The 20,716-nt window shown below is 34.8% G+C and overlaps 3 protein-coding genes across 5 annotated transcripts; 2 read left to right on the top strand and 1 right to left on the bottom strand.

Moving 5' to 3' along the window:
• Positions 1 to 880: 880 nt before the first annotated feature.
• LOC107493179 (sulfate transporter 3.1) lies at positions 881 to 7,218 on the top strand. Its single transcript, XM_016114270.3, has 12 exons — positions 881 to 1,295; positions 1,761 to 1,968; positions 2,283 to 2,454; positions 2,772 to 2,837; positions 3,833 to 3,946; positions 4,209 to 4,325; positions 5,348 to 5,474; positions 5,644 to 5,930; positions 6,012 to 6,202; positions 6,303 to 6,388; positions 6,480 to 6,556; positions 6,676 to 7,218. Exons 1-12 carry the CDS (start codon positions 986 to 988, stop codon positions 6,862 to 6,864), a joined length of 1,944 nt encoding a protein of 647 aa, XP_015969756.1. The 5' UTR covers positions 881 to 985; the 3' UTR covers positions 6,865 to 7,218.
• A 4,196-nt stretch (positions 7,219 to 11,414) lies between these two features.
• On the top strand, positions 11,415 to 13,255 carry LOC107493182 (protein ANTAGONIST OF LIKE HETEROCHROMATIN PROTEIN 1). The gene is made up of 2 exons (XM_016114273.3): positions 11,415 to 11,709; positions 11,974 to 13,255. The coding sequence occupies exons 1-2, from the start codon at positions 11,544 to 11,546 to the stop codon at positions 13,041 to 13,043; spliced, it is 1,236 nt and encodes a 411-aa protein (XP_015969759.1). The 5' UTR covers positions 11,415 to 11,543; the 3' UTR covers positions 13,044 to 13,255.
• Positions 13,256 to 13,498: 243 nt separating this feature from the next.
• Positions 13,499 to 20,675, bottom strand: LOC107493181 (protein NETWORKED 1D). 3 transcript variants are annotated; one of them, XM_016114271.3, is made up of 5 exons: positions 20,610 to 20,675; positions 20,210 to 20,429; positions 19,494 to 19,639; positions 15,109 to 19,268; positions 13,499 to 14,884 (listed from the first exon to the last, which is right to left on the bottom strand). In XM_016114271.3, the coding sequence occupies exons 3-5, from the start codon at positions 19,603 to 19,605 to the stop codon at positions 13,700 to 13,702; spliced, it is 5,457 nt and encodes a 1,818-aa protein (XP_015969757.1). In that variant the 5' UTR covers positions 19,606 to 19,639; positions 20,210 to 20,429; positions 20,610 to 20,675; the 3' UTR covers positions 13,499 to 13,699. The 3 variants fall into 3 exon arrangements, with proteins under 3 accessions (XP_015969757.1, XP_052118764.1, XP_052118763.1); XM_052262804.1 differs by having other exon boundaries at positions 20,555 to 20,621; XM_052262803.1 differs by lacking the exon at positions 20,610 to 20,675 and having other exon boundaries at positions 20,210 to 20,496.
• Between the last annotated feature and the right edge of the window lie 41 nt (positions 20,676 to 20,716).

Below are 20,716 nucleotides of genomic sequence, written 5' to 3'. Positions count from 1 at the left end.
TATTAAAAATAAATTAAATTATACATATATATATAATATATGTATATAAATACAAGATAATTAATTTCAATAGCTAATTTTAGTATGTAAATAATATTTTTGTAACTTATTTAAATGATTATACATAGATATAAACCTTGTAAAAATATTATTGTGAATATATAATATGTTAATAAAATAGGTTTGAACAAAACTTTTGTCGTTGATTTTTAAATTATGTGGCTTGAAACCTTGTTTACCTCTTTTGGTTAGGCATTCACATATATACATACACTGTATTATGTTTCAACCAAAAAGAAAAGAAGAAGAAGAAACAAGAAACTCTAGAGTTGATGAATGAATGAAGTGGCATTTGCCAAACTGTGTTGTGTAATTAAGCTTAAAGGAATAAGATACGTGAGCTTGTAGCATATTGCTACCATGTGTTTGGCAGCAGGTATATACAAGACAAAAGACATGAGGGAGGGCATACTGGGAGAGTTCCAAACTATATAATCATTATTATTTCAATTCTCACTCACCTTATTATTAAGGCAACAGTCAATAATATCCATCCATCTTGTTTTTGTTTGGTTAACATGTCACCTTCCCTTTAATTTCCCATTTCCACTAATCTCTTCATTGTGCTATCAACTATTCAATAATAATAATGTGCATGCTATCAAAAATTAATATAACTTACAGTCACATCTATCTGGAAAAAAATGATTGAAATACCGACTGTAAATTATCTGACACAGAAATATATTTAATTCATGTGTATATGTGATATAAAATGTTAGATTGAATAAATAATAATAAGGGGTCCATTATTTAGAAGCGCACTCAAAACTAGGAAAACGAAGAATGATCCAACACCACATACACACACACTGAATCCCTTTATATAAAGCCACACATCTCCAGCAAACACTCGTCAGTTCCACCACCAAACTCAATTCCCTTCTCCCTCCTCATTTCTTCAACCATTGCACCTATCTATATTATGGGTAATAAGGAGTGTCCAAATGGCGTGGCGATTCCGCCGCCGCAACCGTTTATGAAGTCGTTGAAGTACTCGTTGAAGGAGACGTTCTTCCCGGATGACCCGCTGAGGCAGTTCAAGAACCAGGCGGCGTCAAGGAAGGTGGTGCTGACACTGCAGTACTTCTTGCCGATATGCGAATGGGGACCACGCTACACCCTCAGGTTCTTGAAATCGGACGTTATTGCCGGCATCACCATCGCCAGTTTGGCCATTCCTCAAGGCATCAGTTATGCTAAGCTCGCCAACCTCCCTCCCATTCTTGGACTTTGTGAGTATTATTTTATACACACTAGTTCATAACTGACATTAATTCGATCAAAATTTACTCTATCAATTTTATGTAAAGTTGAATGAAGTATTTAAATATTCATTACTTTTATAATACACAAATATTACCATGGACATATCATAATATAAAATACAATGAAATATATTAAATTATCTATTTTCATGGCATAAAATATTATCTGCCTAATAAATGAATGACTTGTAAACAAAAAAGTTAATAAAAAAATTTAGAGGTTAATAATTTCAATTTATTTTGTTAACATTTGTAATGAATAGTTTAATATTTTTAGTTAATAATTTAAATATTATTGATTAATTACTTGATAAAAATAATAAAAATGTTTTGTAGTAATTAATAGTATTCAAATTAAAAGAAAGTCCGAGGATGAGTTGCGCAATAAGATAAGTTGATGATGATTTGAAGTGTACAATGATGATGTTGCAGATTCGAGCTTTATACCGCCATTGATATATGCAATGATGGGAAGCTCAAGGGATTTGGCGGTGGGAACGGTGGCCGTTGGATCACTTCTGATGGCGTCGATGTTGGGTAAGGAGGTTAATTACATCCATAACCCGCAGCTCTATCTACACCTCGCTTTCACTGCTACTTTCTTCGCTGGTGTCTTCCAAGCTTCACTCGGTCTCTTTAGGTATCACTACAACAAATCCTTAGGATAGCGACGATTATTTTTATATAAAGTTAATATTTAAGAATGGTTAAATAATTTAATAAGTTTAACTAAATTATTATTTAACGATTTTTAACTATAATTTTATTTATATAAAAATAGATAAATGCATCTGAGTCTTTATCTTAATTATATATTAATAATAGCATAATGCATTCCATAATTCCACAAGCATTAATTCATGTCTTATGGTAATGTGTTGGAGAAAGCATTATTATGTTCTTTGCAATGATATGAGAGAGAAAAGAATTAACAAGTAGTGAATGATAAAATAGGTTAGGGTTCATAGTGGACTTTCTGTCACATGCAAGCATAGTAGGGTTCATGGGAGGAGCAGCAACAGTGGTATGCCTGCAGCAGTTGAAATCAATTCTGGGATTGGAGCGATTCACACACCATGCTGATCTTGTCTCCGTCATGCGTTCTGTTTTCTCCCAAACTCACCACGTAATTAATAATTATCATTCTATCTTCAATTATACATTTTATTGTTTTTCTAACATGTGAACGAAGAAGTTATTACCATTTTTTATTCCTAAAATATTTCCTATCATTTATATATTCATAAAAGATAGTTTTTGGTATTCTTTTTAAGACTTGGCTTCAGCCTAAAATATTTTGAATAAATAAATCATTTCAACTATTCATAATTTATTATCATTTTATACATAAATTAATAAATAATATTTAAAAATAATTCACTTGTACACTTTAGTATAATTGCTTTAATTAATTCATATTTGTTTATATTTATTAAATTGCAGTGGAGGTGGGAAAGCGCAGTGTTAGGATGCTGCTTCATATTCTTTCTTCTCATCACTAGATACTTCGTAAGTGATGCCTAACCCATACCTTTAATAATTTACTATTTTTTTTAATATATATATGGCATATTCATGTACCACGTTTCATATTTTTTTAAGGCTATAACGCTAACTAATTAAACAATAGAAAAATAAGAAGTTATATCCATACCAAATATGAAGGGATCGGATAAGATGCAGCTTCTCACATTTCTTATATATTCTCTGCCCTTATAAATTGTTATTTCGATGCCCCATATTTTGGGGAATAATGCTATTTAATTTCTAGAATCGGTATGTTTATCAATAATAATAATCTCCTAACTGAGTTAATTACTAATACTTTTTCCCTATTTGTGCAATTAGATATCCAATTCTTTCGTGATTCTTCCAACACCAATGCAACCATGCATCAAAAAGCATGGTATAGCAATATTTATATATAATTGATACTATTCCATAGAAAATGAAAAATAAAAAATTGAAGTGAACTCAATAATTGGATCGATTATTGTATTATAAATGTGAGATATTTTCTTTTAAATTAGTATAGTTTTAAAATAAGTTAAACCCACTAGCTCTATTCTAATAAATAAATAATTCTTTACTGCATGAGAAATAATATGTAGTTGGCAAGAGTTGATGACAAAAAAAAAAAAGAAATTGTTAATTAATTAATTAGCATAGTTAGCTTTATTTTCTTAAGTTTAAATTAACAAATATATTTATAATTTGTTATTAAAATTAAGTAAATAAAAATTAAAATACATGACACTAAATTAAGTATTTTAATATTCTAAAATATAAATTAATAACTAATAAATAATATTTAAACTCTTCGTATCTACGTATCAAATCTAACCATACTAATATAAAAACATAATTAATGACTAATATTAAAAGTACTACTAAATTACTGTGATGATATCTAGCTAAGAATTTTATTTTGTGTTGATGTAGTAGTATATCCTAGGAAGTGATTATGATTATGATGAATATTATGTGAATGTGATGGGATGCAGAGCAAACAAAAACCAAAGCTGTTTTGGGTGTCAGCAATGGCGCCATTGACATCTGTAATTTTGGGAAGTCTCCTTGTCTATTTCACCCACGCCGAGAAGCACGGCGTTCAAGTGGTTAGCATTATTCCCATTTTCTGTCCTCTTTTTTTTTATTGGTAGAAATTCAGGTATAATTATTTTCGTGTGAAATTAATAGTTGAGAATCTTTAAATAATTTGATAGGTTTGACTAAATTATTATTTAACAACTTTTCACTATTAACTTTACATAAAATCTTATTTATTTAAAGATTTATCCAAAATATTATTAATAAAAAAAACATATAATAAATTTATAAAATAAAGAGTTAATTTAATTGTAACGGTGATTGGATCAGATAGGAGAATTGAAGAAGGGGCTAAATCCAGCATCGGTGACAGATTTGGTATTTGTGTCGCCTTATATGAACACTGCCATCAAAACTGGCATTATCATCGGCATTATAGCCCTTGCGGTAAGTATCTCTCAAAATCAAAATCAAAATCAAAATCAATTTCATTTTTCCTTTGGAACCTGGCAACCTTGGTAAATCTTACACTTGTTTGGTCCATTAAATCTCACTTGACCTAAACATTTCAACGCACTAAATAATTCTCTCATCTCTAATCAATGCCTAACCTTTGTCAAATAAGAAATTAAATACATATCATATGAGTAGGTAAATTAATCTAACAACTAACATCATACCTAAGCGCCATTAAACCCAAAAAAAAAAAGAAAAAAAAAGGCGACACTAACTGGATATGGGCTTTGCAGTTGTTGGACTTAGTTCTTTGTACCTAATGGAGATGTTCAAAAATTATTCTCAACCAAAAACATTATAGTCACCATTAGGCCCATGACAAAAAATGAGGCCCAACACAAATGCTAATTGCTGAAGTTGGTTAATGGTCTTGTATAGTGTTTTAAACTTTTAATCCTTGACCTGTTTCTGTCTAGTTGGGGAATACTGTCCGACAAAAAAAATATTTCAAATGTTTATTTAGGCATCATTGAATCAATAAAAAAAAATTTTTAATGAATTTTTTTTTATTTTTTAGTGTGTTTGACAAATTTTTAATAGTAAAAGTAAAAATACTAGAAATATTAAAAAAATATTTTTTTAAAAAGCTACAATTTACATATTTTTAAAAGATTTTTTTGCTTAAAAAAAAGATATTTTTCACATAATCAATCAACAAAAAAGTATTTTTATCTTATTTTACCTAAACATAATTGATAGATAAAAATATATTTTTACATGAGATATTCAAACATAAAATCACTTTTACTTTTATAAAAAATCTTTCAAAAAAATAATTAAAGAAAAATCTTTTTTAAAAATAGTGTCCAAACAAGCTCTAGGTATTTTGTTAAACTAAAAGTTATTAGCCTAATAAATGAGAAAATGAGTGCAATAGAGATTCTTATTTAATTTATACTAATCTAGCTTGTGATGTAGATGACATAAACAATGCAAGGTCCTTACTTGTGCAGGAAGGAATAGCAGTTGGAAGAAGCTTTGCAATGTTTAAGAATTACCATATTGATGGCAACAAAGAGATGATAGCTATTGGCACCATGAACATTGTTGGTTCCTTCACCTCTTGCTACCTTGCAACAGGTACTACTTCATTAGTAACATATGTAAATCTAGATCTTTAATATTTTTCTATTTTACTAAAACTTTAATAATTTTAGATGTATGGTTGTCACACAGTTATAAAGATGATCAGACTTACATTTTTACACGATACGAGACTTTAAAAATGAATGCATGTTTGTTGTTTCAGGACCATTTTCGCGTTCGGCTGTAAACTACAATGCTGGGTGCAAGACTGCAGCATCAAACATAGTAATGGCAATAGCAGTGATGTTGACATTGTTATTCTTAACACCATTGTTCCATTACACTCCCCTTGTGGTACTATCTGCCATTATAGTATCTGCAATGCTCGGCCTCATAGATTATGAAGCAGCAATCCATCTCTGGAAAATCGACAAATTCGATTTCTTAGTCTGCATTAGTGCATATATTGGTGTCGTCTTTGGCAGTGTCGAAATTGGTTTAGTAATAGCAGTAAGTATCACTCTCTTGATTGTTTAATCATAGTCACTTGTATAATATAAAGTTTAATAACATGAATATGTGATTTTGCAGGTAGCAATATCTGTACTTCGTGTACTGTTATTTGTTGCAAGGCCAAGGACATTTGTTTTAGGTAACATTCCAAATACTGGAGCATATAGAAATGTGGAACAATATCCCAATGCAAAACACATTCCTGGAATGCTAATTCTTGAAATTGATGCACCAATTTACTTTACCAATGCAAGCTATTTAAGAGAGAGGTAAGAACTAAGAAGGCAGTCCTAGTTGTTTCTATTTTATTCTACATGCAAATTTACTACTGGAAACTAATTAACTGAAGAATTTAATTTGTGATCATAGGATCACAAGGTGGATTGATGAAGAGGAGGACAGAATCAAAGCTTCAGGACTGAACAGTTTGCAGTATGTGATATTGGATATGACTGGTAAGTTAATTATTATATATGAAGCAACTAATTAAGAATATTTGTTACTCAGGATTTTGAGTCTAATTTGTAGTTTTAATTTTATTTGCAGCTGTTGCAAACATTGACACAAGTGGAATAAGTATGTTTGAAGAGGTCAAAAAGATTGTTGAGAGAAGAGGACTACAAGTAAATTATTCTCCTCTTATGTCTTATGTTGCAACATTTTGTTTTACAGAGAAATGATTTATTATCCTCTTAACTAGTATTCTTAAACATTTTGTTTTGCTCCTTTTCTTTGTGAATAGCTGGTTCTGGTGAATCCTGGGAGCGAGGTGATGAAGAAACTGCATAAAGCAAAGTTCCTTGATGAAATAGGGCAGAGGTGGGTGTACCTAACAGTTGAAGAGGCTGTTGCAGCATGCAACTTCATGCTCCATACATATCAACCAAACCCCAAGAAAGATGAATCAGGAGGAGGATGGAACAATGTCTGATTCAAATGTAATTAAACACTGATCTTGATCATGTATAAGCCAAAAATTTTGAATCACAGCCAAGTTATCATAACAGTGTGTGACATGATGGAGATAGTGAAAATCATACTTAGAGGGCATCATAGTAAAGACTAAAGAGGAAGATGCTAAGTGTATTTTAATAATTTGTCCAAGTTTGTGAGGCCCCAGTTGGAAGTTAACTAAAGAAGTTTCCAACAGAGGGTATATAGTCTATGTACTGAGTTTGATAATCAATGGAATTGACATGAAAGTAGGTGTAGTAGAGTTGAAAAGAAATGAAATGTTCTCTATGAAATGAATAATGTATATAGTTTAATAAATCTTAACCAAGAAGCCCAGCTATTCTTCTTGAATATTTAGTCAAGAATTTGACACACTATACATGAGAAGAGTTTTGTTGCCAAACATTTATCTCCTTGTATTCATCATTTTTATATTGATGTGGTTAGAAGTTTATAATCTATTCAAAATACCCAAGTTCCTCTTCTCAAGTGTTCAATAAGGATCCCGCCAGGGAGACAATAAAATATGCATACAATACCTACAATGGGTTCTTTATTAGGTCCAAATTGAAATTAAATATGAAAATTAACCCTAATTCTATTATGACTGTTTACTTTAACACACCACCAGGTTTTTGTTATTTCCACTTTTTCCCCAAACATTCGTTGAAGAACCCCTTGACGGCGCTAGAACCCTGAGCCCCGCAACCTGCAATCGAGGAAGGTCACAGGTGAACGCAAGCGACCTGTGTGTTGCCCTCAATCTCGTCGCCGTCGCTGAACATCCGGCCGTCACTACAACCCAGTTGCCAAGCGAGACGCCGTCGATCAGAACTGTCGTCAGGGTACTGGATGTTTGGTGTTCATGATAAATTTTTGGTGTTCATGATAGATTTTTTTGCCCCTTTAATTGGATGAAAACTGTAGTAGGTAATCAAATTGTTGGTTTTCACATTCACATGTATCCATGCTTGATTATAGTTTTTATTTTATTTAGATATGCTTATTATATGGTCCACTGGAGGATTGAATCGGAAGTTTTTTTTTTTGTTAATTCTTTCATGGTTTGTATTTTTTTTTTGTAAAATAATACATGTATGATACGAATACTGGCTTCTGATATGAGATATCAAATACTACTTTTAAGTGATATAGGTACTACTTACCAGTTACCATAGACATCATCCAATATTAAACAGTACAAGGTAGTGAGGTTAATATTAATGCACCAATCTCCAAAAATGAATAAATATTGCTGAAAGAAGTGCCTAATAGATGGTTACGTGAGCAATATTTTTTTAAGAATTTCAATATGTTTGGCTAGCAAGTTTCTACCATTTCCAAGATTACTATATAATAACAGGTTTAAGTGTTTAACCGTATGGGGTTAGAAAAATTAGATGTTGATAGATTCAGTTTTAATTCTGGACTCAACAACTCTTAATCCAGTTATAGTAGTATATATGTCATTATATTTCGGCTTTATTTGAACATGTAAAGTTTCGAGCCCATTTTATAATTTTAGAGTTCAGACCATACTTGCACAAATATAACAATAACCCCACTTAACTCAGTTTGTTACCCTTGGTTACGTCACGACGCAAGCCAAAATCTAAGCCATAAAATACCAAGCCTTTTTGCTGTCCTATATTAGTCGAAGTCTAAACGCCTATAAAGCAACACAACAACAAAATATTGACTGAATTCTTTAAATGTTACATTGTCGTGTTATCTATCTTGTTTATTGGTTATTAATTTGAAAATATATTGCAATGTATTACAGGTGTCAGCGGCGTGACATCAGATTGGTTTTTATTTTTTTTCCTATGCAATTAGAGGGACGTAATCGTGGATCCTATATAACTATTGTTAATTTGTTGTGATTGTGTTTTTTTTTTTTTGGATTCTCTTAGGCATAATGATTGAAAGTGAAAGTTACCATCTAAAGAGTTACTATTATGACATTTTTTAATTATGAATGTATTCAAGGATATATGTTTTTCATTTTTCTATTTTGAATGAGTTGAATTGGTGAAGCATTTTCCTCATGATATTTGACCCTGGGACTAGTTAATTTGATTCATTTTGAACAGATGTAACAGTGAGCTAATGGATGAATGTGAAACCTGACAATCTCTTGGTCTATGATAATGAACATCCGGTTATATGTAAAAAATGAACATCCAAAATCAAGCAGAAATGAACATCCAGATTGACTGAAAATACTGTAGCATTATTTTTTTCCTATCACGACCAGATACCCACTAAATTAACATGTTAATGAAAAAGCTTTTGCAAACCACGATAGTCAGTTAAGTCATAAATAACATTCATCACATAGAAATAGGGAGCCAATAATAACCATCCGCATTCACAAGTAAATTGAACATCCGATCGTCTACAAAAATGAACATCTCACGTGTCTGTTTAAAGATAACCATGTAGCCAAAATTCATCTCTTCACTTCCAACCTCAGTAACATCCAATAGTGGCATGACCTATAATCACGAAATAAACACCCAAATTAAATCATGAAAACTATTTAGATAAACAATTAATAAATGAGATGCAAAAAAATTCTCTCTAAATTCCATAGAGAAAGATACACAAATAAAACTGAACCACATCATCTTACCCATATTAACTTGAAAAAAAATGCATCAACATCATCTATTGATAGTAATTAAATTACTTATTTTATTTTATCTATTATATAAGCATTTTAACTACTTCTATTCTCTGTGTTATATCACACTGTGTACCACCGATATCAAAAGGTAACACATACAACCACCATGCACTTATTTCATTACTTAGTTGCATTGTTAATGCATAGGCTATCTATCATGTATACTCATACATATATTCCTAATCTAAACATGCATGCTTCTTTTTATTCTATTTAATTTACATTTTCAGCAAAACTCTTAACAATAATAATGCAGTTAGTTCTATTTTATATTATTTAAAAATATACTACACTAATAAGATTCATGCAAGTCTCTAGGCATTAAGCATATCATGGGTGATTACTTATCAACTAGCCACTTAGAGCATATATTTTCAATTGTGAAGTGAGTTGTGACTAAATTTATTTGTGCATGCATGGCATGGAGGCATAAGGATGAGAATTTAAAATAATCTAATGGCAACCATGTGGAATGTTTAAAACATACATGAATAGGTAGTTTCATTCAATTCACTTAACTAAACATGATATGCACTTCTTAAATTACACTAATCAAATGACCAAATTTAAAATTTTAAACCAATTTGGTGTTTAAACAAAACTAATAATCAAGTGCCATGTCAAAACTCAATCTAAACATCATTAAAAATAGCATAACATTACACAATTCTGAATTATAATGCCTAAAAATAACAAAATTTAAGACAAATGCTGGCCAAACATAAGAATTAAACAAAAAGTTTCACTCCGGCATTTCATCAAGCATATGGTGTGCACAATATGTAAACAGGGATTTTAAACTTAATTTAAGCAGCAATCAATCCAGAAACCAGCCATCAAATATTTTGGAATAAAAAAGTATCAATCCATTAATCTAAACTTAATCTAAATACTAAAAGCAGAATTAAAAATTAGTTAAAATAAATAAACGAAAGAACACGGATAGGAGGAAGCATGAAACCTGCGTTGGTAAAAGGGGAAGAATGAAAAGAGAGAGGTAGCAGAGGCGGTGTTGCAGCAGCACAGAGCTCATCCGCTACTGGGTTGCACTGAGGTTTCTCGCTGGGGTTGGGCTTTACACAGAGACCAAGGGTAACGTACATGGATTGAGGAGAAATGGAGAAAGAGGGAAGAAAAAGAGAAGAGAGGGGGTAGGCGACGGTGGTTGTCGGTGGTGATGGCGGTGGTGTCGGACAGAAGACTGAAGCAGTGAGATTCTCGGATTAATCGAGAGAATAGAGGTCACGCCGTTTTGAAGGAGGGAATTTGTTGTTCTGATTCACAGTAATCCTAATTTGTTTTAAATTTTAAATTAAAAAGAAATAAAAATTAATTAATTACCCATAATTTAATTTTAATTTCATTTAAACACCATTGTATGTATTGTACAATAAAAATATTATCTCTCGATACTTTTCCGTTCAATAATATGTATCCTTAATTCCAATTGCTTAAATTCTTAATAACAAGGTACTTATAATAATGAGAACTCCATAAAATAATAATAATAATAANATTTTCTAATTTTAAGTTGTTATAATTTAGAAATTTCAAGCTACAATAATACCATATTTGGTTAACCTTTTTAATAAGTTTTTTAATATAAATTTAGAAAAACCACATATTTTGGTAATTATATATACTATAGTTCTTAAAAAGTATAATCGATATTAATTTTCACTTTGTCAACTTTGGATTTTGGCACACTTCATATTTTAATATTTTGTTTTATTATTTTACTCTTAAATGAATATTAGAGTCAATAGATATTCCACTTCAAAGTACAAATAAGGCATCTCAATTAAGTTGAAAATGCATTGAAATTAATAAAAATTTTGAAAACATTCTTTTCCTTTTTTGAAAAAGAAAAAAATTAAAAGCCTAACCCCAAAGATAGTGCGAGGTAGCTTGAATTTGACTTCACTTTACTCGTGGTGCTGGTGTTTGCTTTGTTGAAACTTGAATCAATGGCACCGCTGCAGAAGAAATCGAGCAAGACGAAAAGGAAGAAGAAGAAGACTAAGAAATTCAAGAAGCGCAGCAGTAAAGAGGTCACCCTTGTCCCCGTTGAGCCCCGAACCGGAGAAACCGATTGGTGGGACTCTTTCTGGCACAAAAATTCCACTGCTTCAGGTACCCCCATTATTCTCCTCTTTCAAAGTTTCAAACTTTTATATCCATTCTTCCTTTTAATGCAGGTGTTTCTGTACTGTTATCACTTTCTGTTGTCAATTGTCAACATCTCTCAAATTTTATGTCTAGTTGGTAAAGTAAAAAGGGGAAAAGAAAGGATTTTTCAAATTGGGTATCTGGTATTATTAGCTTCTCTGGTTCCTTGTGTTTGATTTGATTGTCTTATGGATATGGTTGGTGAATAATGCAATTGTTAACTTGCAGGGTACAGTGTACCTACTGATGAGGCAGAAGGGTTTAAGTATTTCTTTAGGATGTCACAGAGTACCTTTGAGTACATATGTTCTCTTGTTAGGGAGGATCTCATATCTAGGCCTCCATCTGGCCTAATCAACATTGAGGGAAGGCTTCTCAGTGTTGAGAAGCAGGTTGCCATTGCCCTTAGAAGGCTGGCATCTGGGGAGTCTCAGGTTTTAGTTGGAGCCGCCTTCGGTGTTGGCCAATCGACTGTCTCTCAGGTCACTTGGAGGTTCATTGAGGCACTGGAGGAACGTGCCAGGCACCATCTCAATTGGCCTGATTTCGACAGGATGCAAGAGATCAAGCGTGGTTTCGAAGTGTCCTACGGGCTGCCTAACTGCTGTGGAGCTGTTGACGCGACACACGTCATGATGACCCTTCCGGCGGTGCAGACCTCGGATGACTGGTGCGATCAGGAGAAGAATTACAGCATGTTGTTGCAGGGGATTGTGGATCACGAGATGAGGTTCATTGATATGGTCACTGGTTTGCCTGGTGGCATGACATATTCCAGATTGTTGAAGTGTTCGACGATTTTCAAACTCACCGAGAATGGGGATCGTTTGAATGGAAATGTAAGGACTTTAGGTGGAGGGGATGTGATAAGAGAGTATATAGTGGGTGGCCACAGCTATCCTCTTCTTCCATGGCTTATGACTCCTTATGAAGGGAATAGCATATCAAATGCACAGTCCATTTTTAATCATAAACATGGGCCTGTAAGGTTTCTTGCAGTGAGAGCATTATCACTGTTAAAGGGAAGTTGGAGAATCCTCAGTAAGGTTATGTGGAGACCTGATAAAAGGAAACTACCAAGCATTATCTTGACATGTTGTTTGCTTCATAACATTATCATTGATTGTGAAGACACCTTGCATCCAGATGTTGCCTTGTCGGGTCATCATGATTCGGGATATCGTGAACAGCATTGCAAGCAAGTTGATCCAGCAGGGAAGGCCATGAGAGAAAATTTGTGCAAGCATTTACAACATGCTAAGCAGTTACATGTCCATGGTAGTTCTGATGTTTTGTGAATCTGATCTAAAATGACTTTTGGTGTCAGCATTCTGATGCAGAACTTAGAACTGAGTTGTTTCGGAGTTGAGTTTAGCATAAGTTTCTTAATCTCCTTGTATTTTGTGAATGTAATTTTAGGTTTGTTACTTTTGTGGATAAATTATTGCAAGAAATATTTCTGATCATAATTCAAGAGGCTTAGAGGCACACCCTCTCCATTCTTGTTGCATTTTATGCTGATGGAAAGATTCTTTAAAGCACAAATAAAACGAAGAAAAAGAAGGGCAATAAAATCATGTGACTCTCAATAGTAAAGATAGCACATTTTGAGATTAAATAGATAAATGTTCAATTGTTCATTTGATAGTTTCTTGTTCTGATTCTTAGCAAGTCTTTTTTGTCAATGTCATTGTCACCTACTAGCAAACCCCAAAAGTGATAGCCATGATATGGACCGCACTTCTAACCAAGAAAAAAAAAATAAGATGAAGATCACTCGGAAAATGAAATGGTGAAAGTTTCATCCTACTCTTCTTCAGAGTGAACTTGACATAACATGTACATCAGGGAAAGGTTCAGTGTCATCTCTAGGCTACAAAGAAAAACTTAGAAACAGGAAAGTTAATCTTTTTAAGTAACTAATGTACTGAACTGTGCTTAAAATTAAGCTGAATCAATCTCCCTTAGTAGGAGGTTGTATGCATGCACAGAAGTGCGCTTTCTTCTTCTTCCTCAACTGGTACTTCATTCTTGTCTGACCATAGAGATAATCTCGCAAAAGGACTTTCGAATTTGAATCATCAACCACTGTCTTCCCCCTGGCTTGTTTTTCTTCGTTCAACTTCAGCAGCAAAAATTGCAGTCTTTGCACCTCCAACTGCAGCCGTCCTATCTTTTCAGATCCTCTCCGAGCCCGTGCCGAAATTCTCATCCTTCTGACACCACCACTCTCATCTGAATCTGTTGAGGACCTCCCAGCAGAGGACAAGGCACCACCTTGGACACTCTTGACCAACTTGTGGTTGGCATCAAATAGCTTTGTGATGGACTCCTGAGCAGCTTCTAGCTGCTCTTTCACATTGTCATACTCAACATCTTTTCCTCTTGTGCTCTTCTCACTAATTTCAATCCTCTTGATCAAATCTTGTACAGTAATTTCAAGATTTGTCAACTTCTGAGCATCAGAATCAAGTTTTTCTAAAACCTTCCTCCTGTTTCCTTCTTCACGTGACTGTGTTGAACTTCTTGGGACCTCTACTTTGTCCACACTCAATTCCTTCTCAGTGAAGAAATGTGCTGAAGGATATCTGTTTTTCAGTTCCTTGATTGATCCCTGGCGACGGTAGCCAGCAGGTGCAGCGGCCATCCTCTGAGAGTTGCTGACTTTCAGGCCAATTGTGCCATCCCTGTTAGCAGTTTCCCACAACTCCAGCAACTGATCATCCGATTCAAGAGTTCCTCTCCTACTTACACCAAAAGATGAACATTCAGCCATTTGATCAAGCATGATGTCTTTCGGCAGACACTCAATCTCTGTTATGGGGATATCTGGCACTGACTTCCCTGTCTTATGTTCGCGAAAGGATCCACCCCGGCGCTCCTTTGCTTCATCCATCTGAACAGCATGCCAATTTGGTTGAATATTCACTTGGCGCCTGCTGATTCCAGGTTTTAACTCTTGAATCTCTCTCATTTCAGTCTTGGGATTGAAGCTTTCATTCATCTGTTTAACAGCCCCTTCAATTGCATTGATCCTTTTCTGCATGTCTTGGAAATCTGGAAGTGATGGTGCAGTAGCATCCTGATAAACACCAGTTTTCCGACCACTAGTGCACTTCTGATTTACCAAATTCTGAACCTGGAAATGATAATTTAAACAATATATTGATAAAATATTTCAATATTAACTGGTGCCAACCTTATCACAAATAATCAAATAACCAGCCATTAGGATAAAATGAGATTTAATGGATATCTAATTATGGTATAGAGACTCAATTGGTTTATTTTACTAAATAATATATTCGGAACTTGAAAAAAAATGAGAATCAATAAAATAAAGAGATTTATGCTGATTAATACCTTTGATTGTTTGTAGTCAATAGATTTTGCAGGTAAGAGAGTGTGCATCTCCAGGGATGTTATGCAATCATTCAAAGCACTGACAGCAGGAACATAAGCAGCCAACTGACGCTGTAGTCTTCCATTTTCGCCTTCTAACTCATTAACTCTTTCTTTCAGGCTTTCACTTTCCATACCCTTGAAGTTGCTTCTGCGTTCAAGATTCTGACATGCTTCAGCTAGCTCATGGACCTTCCCTTCAAGTAACGCCTCGTTGACAGCAGAAATTTGTAGTCCGGAAAAAAGGGAGGCAGCATGAGTTTCCCATTGCTGTATCTCCCTTGTTCCTTTTTGTAGTTCATAACTGAGCTCCTCCTCCCTAAGTTTAGTTTTCCTAAGTTCTTGCTGCAGATGCCTCATTTCAGCCTCCAACTTCTGATTCACTTCACAAAGGCATCCAAGCTCTTGATCTTGGCGATCCTTCTCCGACGACAATTCCAAAATTTGGCTAGCTTGGTGTTCAAGTAATCGCCTGGCCTCATCATACTTGATCTTAAGATGTTCCACCATTCTCTGCAATTCTGTTTTCTCATCGCGTAAAGCACTAAACATCTCTGCGGCTTTCAGAATCTCTTTTTCCTTCTGAGACAACAATTGCTTTCCAATTCTAACCTGAGAATTTAGTTGATCATTGACAGATTCAACTAGTTGTAGTTCAATGTTTGACACCACAAATGACTCTTTCAGATGTGAATTTCCAATCTTCGGATCTTCCATTTCAGATGCCATTGTTTTCAATCTCTCCTCAAGGTTGGTATTTACCGAACATAGTCTTTCAAGATCTTCACTCAGCTCCTTAAGTGCTAGGAGTTTTTCAAAGATGATGTTCTGATAAATCAGAGAAAGATTAGATTGAGCTACTGTCTCATGAATCATTGCGCAGATTTCTTCTTCCAAGTTACTTTTCTCTTCCGCCAGATCTAGAAATCTTCTCAACAGAGTACTTTTCTCCTCAGATGTTTTGCAACTTTCTTCTTGTATGTTCTTGTGAGCCTCTTCCAATTCTGACAGCTGTTTGCATAGATTCTCAATTTCAGTCGCCATCACTTTCATTTTCTGTTCTCCCCTTCTTATTGTCAACTTCAAGTCCTCATTCTTCTCCAGTATATTTTTGACATCCGTTTGCAGTGCCAAGAACTCCTTAGACTGGGTCCTCAACTCCTCATCAAGGGTATCCCTTTCTGTCACAAGATTTTCTGCTTTTGATTTCAATTGCCTGAGGAATGTGACAAGAACTGAATTCTCAATGGCCCTTTTCTCACTTTCGTTGCAAGCTGTGAAGAAACAATCTTGTGTCTCCTCAAGTTTGCTATGTATATGGTTCAGAAGCTCCTGATTTTCAATAATATCTTCACACATGTTCTCACTGTTAATGTCAAGAGTTTTCGATATCTGAAGCAGCCCGATCCTTAGTATTTTAATTTTCTCTGACATGGAGTTCTCATCAACCTGCTTTTGAACATTGTCATTCTCCACTTTCGATAACAATCTATCAGACATTTTGGATGCCTCCAAGAGTCTCTGACTCTCTACTAGCAGTGAAAAATTCTTTTGCTCCAGATCCATGATGCTTTTCTGCAAGATGAAAATTTCCATTTGAGCATGGACAGCCCTTTCTACTTCCTTGTCATATTCCCCTTTCCAGTGATTGGCATCTTCTTGGAGAATATGAATCATGAATTCCTTCTCAGCCAAATTATCTTCATTCAACTGCACAACTCGAGAATTCTCTTCTCTTTCAGCATATAAGGAAACCAGCAGCTCTTCAACCTTTTGAAGTGCGGACTCCCTTTCCAACTTTAGATCCAGATGCTTCAGTTCAAGTTCGGTGCGTTGTTTCTCGAGATCTTCTAGTGTTTGATGAGCCACTGTCAATTGTGAAATCAAGGATTCTTTTTCAGAGGAGAGACTGGACTTCTCATGATCAAGTGACTGGCAAGAGTCTTCTAAGATCTTTGACTTTACCCTTAATCCTTCTAGCTCAGCATTCACATCACATAGTGAAGTTTCTAAAAGCTTGTTCTTCTCTGAGAGTTTCTCCAGATTTTCAGCTGTGGTTTGTAACTGAGAAAACAAGGTTGCCTTCTCCGCAGCGAGAGTGGAATTCTCGGCAAGCAAAGATTGGCAAGTTTCTTCTAATACCTTTACCTTTTCTCTGACAGCCTCCAGCTCAGCATTCAAATTTGAAAGAGAAATCTCCATAACAGAATTTTTCTCCAAAAGCTGTTCCATGATTTCCAGTCTTTGCAGAAGAGATGCTTTCTCATCTTGATTTACCTTGCATTCCTCCTTCAGCTTTGAGTTCTCGTCTTGCAATTTCTTTGCGGATGAGGCAAAGTCTTGTGTGTCTAAGCCGGTTGACCTTACATCCTCCATCATGGATTCATGCCTTTTATTCACACCATTAAGCTCCTTTTTGAGACAATAAATTTCCTGTTGAAGAGCATTTCTTTCATCGACTCGCAGTCCAACCTCCTGTTCAAGTTTCTTGATTGTCTCCCTCAAGTTCAATATCTCATCCTCCAAATTCTTTATGGTCAAGGATGAAGACAATTTGACATCATCTAGAATTTTGTTTTCCTCCTTGACCCTGTGAACTTCATCCTCTAAAGCTTGATTTTGGGACTCCACATTATGGACCACGGCTGCAAGAGATCTAAGGTCATCCTGTGATTTAGAATGTAAATTCTGGAGAGTTTGGAAAGCAGTCTCAGCGTCAATAAATCGCAACCGTTCCTCTTGTATGCTAGTCCAAAGTCTACTCAATTCCTTCTGCTTTTCACTAAATTCTTCACCTTGGGAACTTATCTTCTGTGTTAATGACTGCAATTCGGATTGCAGAGACAGATTTGATGTTTCCAGGTGAAGACACTTCTGTTCAGAACTTTTTAACTTCTCAGCCTCATCAGCTATCTTCCATTTTAGCTTATACACCTCCTTTTCAGCACATGAGAGTTTATGCTTCAAACTGGAAATTATCTCCAAGCATTGCTCGTATCGAAGGGCTGCATCTTCTTTCTCTTCAGTAAGTTTAGCAATATCCAACTTCAAGGCCTCAACTTCACTTCTAGCTATATTAGCTTCCTCATTCAATCTCCTTGCATTCTCTTCAGCTTCTTCTAATCTCTCCTCCAGTTTTGACAACGAATCCAAGGAGTGGTTATTTCGGGCAACTGCAGCTTCCTTTTCAGCTTCTATTCTAGCAAGGTCATGCTTAAGGGATTTGGTTTCAGTTTCAGCTTTAATAGCGCGATCATTAAGTTCTCTTACATCATCATGAGCAGAAGAGATGCTTAGCTCCAGAGTAGATATTTTCTCCAAGCACTGCTGGTACTGAAAAAGATTGGCTTCTCTTTCTGCCTGCAATACTACAAGGGCTTCCTTCAAGGTCTGGACTTCGGCTTCAGCTTTGCTCGCGCGTTCGTCAAGTCCTTGAGAATTCTCGCTTGCATTAGACACTTCTGATTCCAGATTGGACAATCTCTCCAAACTCTGCTGATACTGAAGCAATCCAGCTTCCTTTTCACTTTCCAATTTAGCAAGAGCTTTCTTTAAGGCCAAAATTTCTGTCTCGGCTTTAGTCATTCGTTCAGACTCGGATAAGCCTTGACTTCCATTGTCATGGCTTCCATTCTTTAACCCATTAGTCTCCTCTGAATCAAGAAAAGTGAGGCCCCTTTTAGCACGCCCTTCCAAATGCTTCACATGACTTGCATCTTCTCCTAACATGAAGAGATCATTGAGCTGTTTTAGACCCATTTTGCTTATAGCAGTATCAGGTTCATAATTAGGAGCTCCATGTTGGTCAAATAATCCATGTGAATGGTGAGGCGTCACCGGTGTGTGCGGCTCAGTCTCTGTGGAAGAAACTAAAGGCAAATCATCTGCTGGTACTGGAGGCACTTGATTAGGAAATGCTTCAGCCATGGTACGATGAGCCTGGCGAATTACTCCGGTTGCATGATCATATCTCTCGGCCAATGCCCGGTATGCACGGTAAAACTCTTCAACCAATTTCATAAGCTCCGGCCGTTTCTTATAATACATTTCAGCCCTTCTAGCAAAGGAATCTGCATCCTCTTCAATAAGCTTAATCATTTGCTTCACCTTGGCATCCATATCTGTTCATCAAGAGATGATGTGCTTAATTCAAATGTGTTTGAGAACACCATATGGTTATTAATAACAAAATCTCAACCTATTACTTCAAAATTATGTTTTGTAAAGCACGATACAAATATCAGTAGTTATGTATGATAGGAAAGAATTAAGAACAATAACAAAGGGTGCAATAGGATGAATCATAACAGTGTCAACATCTTTACCAGAAAGAGATAAAGTATTACCTGTGAGATTTTCTTGGAGCCATTTGGAGTTCTTGGGGCTTATGTGACTGTCCCACCACCATGAATATTTCATCTTAGAGTCAGAATCAGAATGTGACAGAGCCGCAGCCATCACTTAGGGAACCCAGCACTGTGTCTTCTGAGTTCTGATGTTGAAAGAAACAACACATCATCAGTGAAAAAACATCAAGAAAGAAAAATCAAAGTAAAACCATAAGCAACTAAATGTGCATTTGACAGCAAATGCAAGCACAGTTACTCAAATTATGGGAAGCAAAATTCTCTCATGGCCACTTGCATTTGCATAGAATCATCGATTCAGACATAAAAGAAATGAAAAATCCTCAGTTTCAGATAAACCATAGCCTGGTCGTTGAAGCCTTTGATTCCAAATGTGAATGAAACAAAAGTCTGACAAGTCAGAGCTTGAACTGATCCCAACAAAATAGGAAGAAAAAAGAATAACTAAAATTCATCCAACAAAAAAAATTGTTTATAGAATTTGGCTAGTAAAAAAGAACATAAATTAGTGAAACTACTATGCATCAGAGTATTCTTTTTTCTTCAAACCCCATGATCAATATATCAAACACCAATGAAACACTAAGATCAGTTAAAAACTAAAATGCTCATAATTCAAGAGAAGAAATCACTCCATGAAGAACTGTAACAATATAACTCCATAATTCAGATAAAAAAAGAACAAAGAAACTCACCAACAGAAAAAAGAAACTTCAGCTTCCAGTTACCAGAGACAACACAAAAGAAACATTTCTTTGTTATTCAATCCATTGCATGAGTTCAGCCCATGTTGGTTAGATCTCTGTGTTTTCTGTTGTTGCAGTTTATAATGTTGTGTTTCTCTCTCTTGCTTCTTCTTTGGTTTGCTTTTTATGGAGCATAGGTTGGTAGCAGTGTCCTAAGCATCTCTCATAACTGTTAAAGTTTAAAGCAAACGAAAAACAATACAAAACAAAGTTGGCAGAGACTCCAAAAAGAAAAAGGAATGAAAGAAAAATAGATGTATGAATAAAACCATTAACACAAACATTTTATCATACATTTGGTATGCAGAATAATCATGTCTTGATATGTAATTTAGAATCTGATACTCACATTCAATGCCTTAATTTGGTACATCAATTTTGGAAATGAGAGATTTTAGTGGAAATGGAAAGCAATATTTCTGGGATATGATTTTAGATTCTCAAGCCAAGTCTTTT

This window comes from Arachis duranensis, chromosome 6, assembly GCF_000817695.3.
Source record: "Arachis duranensis cultivar V14167 chromosome 6, aradu.V14167.gnm2.J7QH, whole genome shotgun sequence".
Classification (NCBI taxonomy): Eukaryota; Viridiplantae; Streptophyta; class Magnoliopsida; order Fabales; family Fabaceae; genus Arachis; species Arachis duranensis.
This window is presented reverse-complemented; position numbering and strand designations above follow the sequence as displayed.

Bases quoted from the DNA above. Each gene is read 5' to 3' on its own strand.
- LOC107493181 (XM_016114271.3), bottom strand. From the start codon at position 19,605: ATGGCTGCGGCTCTGTCACATTCTGATTCTGACTCTAAGATGAAATAT. The intron at 19,269-19,493 runs GTAATACTTTAT...CTTGATGAACAG, and splicing joins GCTCCAAGAAAATCTCACAG to ATATGGATGCCAAGGTGAAG. The intron at 14,885-15,108 runs GTATTAATCAGC...TATCATTTCCAG, and splicing joins TTGACTACAAACAATCAAAG to GTTCAGAATTTGGTAAATCA.
- LOC107493182 (XM_016114273.3), top strand. From the start codon at position 11,544: ATGGCACCGCTGCAGAAGAAATCGAGCAAGACGAAAAGGAAGAAGAAG. The intron at 11,710-11,973 runs GTACCCCCATTA...GTTAACTTGCAG, and splicing joins CAAAAATTCCACTGCTTCAG to GGTACAGTGTACCTACTGAT.
- LOC107493179 (XM_016114270.3), top strand. From the start codon at position 986: ATGGGTAATAAGGAGTGTCCAAATGGCGTGGCGATTCCGCCGCCGCAA. The intron at 3,947-4,208 runs GTTAGCATTATT...TGATTGGATCAG, and splicing joins AGAAGCACGGCGTTCAAGTG to ATAGGAGAATTGAAGAAGGG. The intron at 4,326-5,347 runs GTAAGTATCTCT...TTACTTGTGCAG, and splicing joins TCGGCATTATAGCCCTTGCG to GAAGGAATAGCAGTTGGAAG.